The sequence below is a fragment of the Micropterus dolomieu genome, linkage group LG02, assembly GCF_021292245.1.
Source record: "Micropterus dolomieu isolate WLL.071019.BEF.003 ecotype Adirondacks linkage group LG02, ASM2129224v1, whole genome shotgun sequence".
Taxonomy (NCBI): Eukaryota; Metazoa; Chordata; class Actinopteri; order Centrarchiformes; family Centrarchidae; genus Micropterus; species Micropterus dolomieu.
In genome coordinates, this window is record NC_060151.1 from 44,263 (window position 1) to 50,923 (window position 6,661).

Genomic DNA, 6,661 nt, shown 5'->3' on the forward strand with positions numbered 1-6,661 from the left:
GGGGGCAGTTTAGGGTTTCCTGCCCTCTCTTAAGAAGAGTTCCAATAGGCTGTTCAGGAGAAAGCTAATCTCTGGTCAGTGTTTCTTTGTCATTTTAAGAGTCAGGCACCGAGGCTTATGTCGCTGCGGCATCAGAGGTGGCCAGTTTTAGCCGTCTGTTGAGTTGATATCTCACCCCCTCCTTTTCTTTCTCCCAGGGAGAGAGAAAGAATTTGGAGTAGTCCAAATTTATTTGATATAAAATGTACAAATCCACACTGTTTGTACACTACAGTATTTATTAATGTGTGTGTTTTATTTCCCCAATGTCCTTTTTACCTTTCTCTATGCATTTCTGCCTCATTATGCAAACAAGGAGGGGCTGGTTCTCAAGAGGCTGTGTCTCAGCTCACTTTCCTGCAGTTCTGTGTCCGTATAAGTCGCTAAATGAAAACACTGTCTGTCTGTCTGACTGGTCCACCAATAGGGGATAAGTAAATAGGGTAGAAAATGCAACGGAAAAATAAAACAGACATATATTAAATATTAAAACACACACATAAATAAATACATTTAAAAAAAGAAGTAATTAATAAATAAAGTCGAAGATTATAACGGACAATAAATCAATAAGGTAATTATTACAAAGATGAATAAATAAAGAAGCTAATTAAAATAGATATATACATTTATGTCTCCTTGTACTGTATAATTTAATTACTGCCTACATTTATTTATTTATTTTTTTGTGCATTTAATGGGATGCTTATTTATTTATTGAGCATTTATTTATTTCTGTATTTATTTCTGAATTTGTCAGGATCAGTCCTCCATATGTCTCTTGCTATCTAATTTTCTTGGGAACTTGTTATAGCTAAAGCACTAATCTTTCATAAGTTGTAACTGGCTACTAGTTAATTTAAAATTAATAAATTAGAGCTGTAATCGCAATATACTGTGAAACCGTGATATTCTTGTTTATGGTTATCATACCGTCAAAATCTCATACACATATGTAGTTGTAACCAATTCGGAATGCTTTCAGAGCTGTCCAGAATAACTCTCTGTGTTGGACTACAGGTCAAGATTTTCGAATTGGTCATGTACATGGTAACAATTAAGGTCCTGTTTGACAGCCCACTGCCCTCACAGACTTGATGATGAGATCTCTCACAGTATGTATGATCCAATGTGAAGGTCTGGATACCTTTCCATTTAAGCAAAAGTGTGCATGCCCACACAAGTAGACACTCATAGCCAACCCAATCACACATCTATTTACACTCGTCAATTTTATTTCTAATAGTTATTGCATACATAAAGTAAACAACTAGCATACTTGAATTATAAATAATTATCAGGTAAAAATTCCTGTTTTCAGTCATATAGTGAGTTGTGTATCATCTCTTTGTGTGTGTGACAGGACTGAGCAGACAGCCAAACTGCAGCCAAACTCTTAAAGCCACTTCCTCCTCACAGAATCATACTTCCTCTTCTAGTGCAAAAAGCTAAATATATTATCTCAATGAGGAATAGACCCAGCAACCCCCATACATTGCGCACGCCCGCGCACACACACACACACGTACACATAATGTAACAAACAATGATGTAGGACATTACTGTTGAGTTTCCTCTTTAAGTGAAAAGGGAAAACAAAGAACTGTTAGAAAATCACATGACAACCCGGTGACCTGGTGCCCGTCATTATGAGCCTTGCCACTGGCCAAAGTACAAGCTTGCAACAGTGATGAACTTTGCTCAGTGGCTCAAAAGAAGCTGACCTCTCTGTGAAGCTCTGTGATTGTCCAAAGTACTGCAGGGTGGCTGTTTTATATCACAGAAAGTGTAATGACTAAACTAGTTAAGTTCTGTCATTGTTACTTGTGGATGGAATTATAGTGAAAATAAATTATTCCCCTTTTCACCGGGGAACACCCTAAAGGACCCCAGGGGGTCCCCGGTTTTATAGGATTTCTTAGAATGCTACCCTAAATATTTTTTGCATAGTCCAGATTAGCATTTTGTACACTTGTACTGTATATGGCTTAAAATAACTGCTAGAGCTAGAAGAAAAACCTTCCTCACAATTTGCTTTATTGTCAATTAGCTCTCCTGCCACATTCAAGAATTCAAGGTTTTTTATTTGTCATTAGACGAGATTGTAGAAGGGCAGAAAGCAAATGGAAAAAAGACAAACTCCAGGTCTCATACGAAATCTTAAGAGAATGCTTAAACCTTTACCAAAGTGCTGTTAAGTGGGCTGAGCCTCTGAGGTACAATATTATGCTGAACTAATTAACAATAATGTCCATCGACCTGATATACTGTTCAACTCTAACAACTCCTTCCTAGTGCTACTGCTACCGCTGCTCCTTCTACCGAAAACTGTGACAAGTTTAGGAACTTTTTTATTAACAAAATTGACAACTTTAGATTTCACATCGTACCCTCAGACCCCCAAGAGACCAATTATTCAGCCAGCTGCCTCCAAAGGAAGATGGTGTGAATATTTCAGAAACTGCTGATCTACTGGGATTTTCATGCACAAGCATTTGTAGGTTTTACAGAGAATGTTCTGAAAAAGAGAATATCTAAATGCATGAAAATGCCCTGTTGATGTCAGAGGAGAATGGGCAGACTGGTTCGGGATGACAGAAAGGCAACAGTAACTCAAATAACCACTCGTTACAACCAAAGTATACAGAATACCATCTCTGAACGCACAGCACGTCAAACCTTGAAGCAGATGGGCTACAGCAGCAGAAGACCACACCGGGTGCCACTCCTGTCAGCTAAGAACAGGAAACTGAGGCTACAGTTCACACAGGCTCACCGAAATTGGACAATAGAACATTGGAAAAATATTGCCTGATCTGATGAGTCTTGAGTTCAGCTGCAACATTCAGATAGCAGGGTCAGAAAAGCATGGATCCATCCTGCCTTTTATCAACGGTTCAGGCTGGTGGTGGAGGTGTGATGGAGTGGGGGATATTTTCTTAGCACACTTTGGGCCCCTTAGTACAAATTGAACATGACAGCCTACCTGAACATTGTTGCTGACCATGTCCATCTCTTTATGACCACAGTGTACCCATCTTCTGATGGCTTCTTCCAGCAGGATAATTCACCATGTCACAAAGCGCAAATCATCTCAAACTGGTTTCTTGAACATGACAATGAGTTCACTGAACTCCAAAGGCCTCCACAGGCACTAGATCTTAATCCAATAGAGTGGATGCGGTGGAACAGGAGATTTGCATCATGGATGTGCAGCCGACAAATCTGCACCAACTGTGTCATGCTATCAGGTCAATATGGATCAAAGTCTCTGAGGCATGTTTCCAACACCTTGCTGAAAGTACACCATGAAAAATTAAGGCAGTTCTGAAGGCAAAAAGGGGTCCAACCAGGGACTAGCAAGGTGTACCGAATAAAGTGGCCGGTGAGTGTATATATTGGTTTATCAAAGAAACCTGTGTTCTTAAGCAGACCTGCAGGTGATTAGAATGCCAAATGTTGTTATTTAAAATGTTTTCAACCTCTCATGGCATGAGTAACAAACACAATCCTAGATTTCAAACTGACTCTAAATCAGAAACCTTTTAGCTCATCATCCTGTACGCATAATGATCTTTTACATTTTTTCGGCAGAATAATAGATAAGATAAGATGTAAAATGAGTTCCTCATCTCCAGCTACTTCTGTAAAATCAGCAGCACATTAAATGTTGAATGCCAGCTAGTGTCTGTTCTTTGGAGATCTATTTGGAGAAAATCTCTCCAAAGAAGAAAGCTAAACTTTTCAACAATCTCTTGCCATCAAGCTCTATTTGGGCCCCAATGAACCTCGTCACATAATCTCAGGGTCAGACCCTAACAGTCCAAACCAACTTGCCTGAACAATCAGACCAAGGAAGACAGGAGAGAGAGAAATCTCTCAGCAAGAATGCTTCAGGTGGTTCACCCTGGGGGGACCTTCCACATGCAGGCCACAGAGGAGCCACAGCAACACACAATGCACTCCAGCAGTTAGCCTGGCTAGGTACTGGCTGCACATGTGGAAAGAAGCAGCAGACTGCATAAAAGGCTCTCTGGTCTGTTGCACATTCACCAAATGGGTGCTGGTGGGCTTGCCAGTCCCGAATGACACAGCCTAGACCACTGCCTACCTACTGATGAATAGCATCTCCGCACAGTTTGGCCTGCCTAGTCACATTGAGTCAGACAGAGGATCATCCTATATAAATGTAGAATACTTAGGACACTATCAGCATCACTTTCTTAGAACACACACATTAAATAATCCTAAATTGGCTAAAATTGTTTGGGTTTGCCTGAATATTATGTGAGTAACACCACCCATGTGACAGTGTACAGAGATGACAAAAGGGACCTGACAGTGTTTTCAGATTCAATTTTGCCAACCATGCACACTGATTTCCTAATTCTTCTGCTATTGAGTTATAGCAGGTCAAGTTAAGCTAATTAATGTTAATTCCTTGAGTTGGTCAAAAGAAAAGAAAGAAATGACACTTTCCTTCAATCACTTATCTGTTTAGGACATTAGCTAAGTGGACCTTTCAATAAGTTTAAGTGGTTTGGGAAAAGATCCCTGGAGGTCCTTACCAACAAGCAAAGAATCGTTATTTCATTTTTTTCTTTTCTTCTTGTTTAGAAATAGAGAAAAGTTTGATTATACCTGGCACAAACGTTTTGTTTAATACCATATGGACAAGCATTACATTGCCTGGAGTTGAATTTCAGTTTAATTTATATCATGATTGCAATAATAATAATGATAATCATGATACTTAGATATTTTTCCCAAATGGTTCAGCCCTACTGGTGACTGTATTCAACAGCAGTTTGTAGTGTTCAGATTTATGAATAGGTGTTTTCCTCTCTCTAATAAGCCACGGATGAGACTCACCAACCGCCATGATGTTGAACTCAAAGCCGGCCTTCATTGTCTTGCTCCTCATCTGGTCCAGTACAGCCTCAATGCCCACGTAGCCAAACAAGTCAGTGTCCCGGATAATGCTCATCTGCAGGCCTGGCACAGACTGACACAGCTCCACCTTCAATTCCATCTCTTTTTTCATCTCTCCTTCCTCCATTCCTTTTTTCTTCCCCTTCTCCTCCATCTCAGTACAAATTCCCACACAGTTGTCTTGTTTTTCTGTCATGGGTTGCTGGGTATTCATGCTGGCTGGTTGTCCTTGGCTCTTGCCCTCTTCTTCTTGCTCTTTTCCCATCATGCCTCTCTTCTTCTCCTCTCTCTCCTCCATTGGGGTGAGCGGGTCCATCTCCAGCTCTTTAGCAGTTTCTGTGGGTAAAAAAAGAGATGAAAATCAGAGAAGAGTTCACACACGCTTTCTAGAGGTTCATGTGTGTATTTTTGAAGCAGAAAGAAATGTAAAAATGGCTATTTATGGTTTTATGGCAAGTCATGTGCTGTACAGGTTAGTAATTGCTGCAGAGAAAGGGTCATGTTCCCCACAATATATTTATTATGGAAATTATAATTGACCAAATAAGAGGTCCTTGTAAAGATTAAAAAAAAGCAACTTTCCCCTCTTTATATTCTGTGTTAAACTGAAAATAATGTACTGGATGCATAGCCTTAGTCAACACCTCCTGCTTCATGTCGGTGTGCATGTCAGCCAACAACATTGAATACAAAAGTTGTATATACAAAACTTGAGTGCATGCCAAAGTTTGTAGTCCCTACTTTATCCTCCACTTTGCATGCACAGATGTGCATGTAGTTGTCGGCAGCATGGCATGCACGCAAAACTCATACAAGACTGGTGAATGACAGGCAAGAGAGAGGGGGAGAAAAGGGTATTCAAAAAGCCTCAGTTTGCTGGAAATTTACAGTGTAAGTTGAATGAATAGAGACTGCAGCTTCTCAAGATTAAAGCGGAGCTCCCGTGTGTAACCCCCCACCCCCCGCTCGCAATCGCCACGCACAAAAACACACATGATTCTATCCGTCGACTATAGGCAGGACTTGACGATTCTGATTCGACAATGTAAATCCTCAGTCGGGGACAGCCCTACTAGTGGGCATGTAACAAATGACAGTCAATAATTATATCGCACGTCTATTAGTAATAGACCCTTGTTGTCACCTTCACTATGGTTATCTAGGTAGCTCAGTGTTTCTGCTGGTGTTTCCAAGCAAAATGACAAGAAGAGGAACACTACAAATGCCCGCTCACATTAAAAGACGTCACCCAGAGTTGCTTTCCTTCTCTCACTTCTCAACTGTCTCCTTCTATCTTCATAGACATCTTGCTTATCATTTTGGGATGAACACCCTCAGATTGGTACGGGAGTATGAAAGGACAGCCAGGAAAATTGCAGACTACAGGAACCATCTACGATTCAACCTGAGATGCCGACAACACAAACTTATTCCCAACAGCCTACACTTAGGCTCCACGGTAAAAGGACACAGAGCCGGAATAATCCTGGAGAAAGCACAATACCAGCTACTGAACGAGAGAGTGAGACAGATCCACTTCACAATTGAAGCCCTGAACAAAGAAATGGACAACATACACCACAAACTAGAAACATATCTGCCCAGTACAGCACTGGGAAAGGTCATGGACTTCATCAAGAAAGCACAGCTATCCCAGCACAACAAGAGCAAAGAAAGACAGACCCGGAAA

General features: G+C 40.7%; 1 protein-coding gene across 5 annotated transcripts in view; it reads right to left on the reverse strand.

Moving 5' to 3' along the window:
- Positions 1-6,661, reverse strand: part of sept12 (septin 12) — a 97,955-nt gene that overhangs the window by 30,907 nt on the left and 60,387 nt on the right. For all 5 annotated transcript variants that reach the window (XM_046074978.1, XM_046074972.1, XM_046074967.1 and 2 more), the window contains one exon: positions 4,912-5,307. In XM_046074978.1, the coding sequence (XP_045930934.1) occupies positions 4,912-5,307 (396 nt within the window). The remainder of the gene's footprint in view (positions 1-4,911; positions 5,308-6,661) is intronic.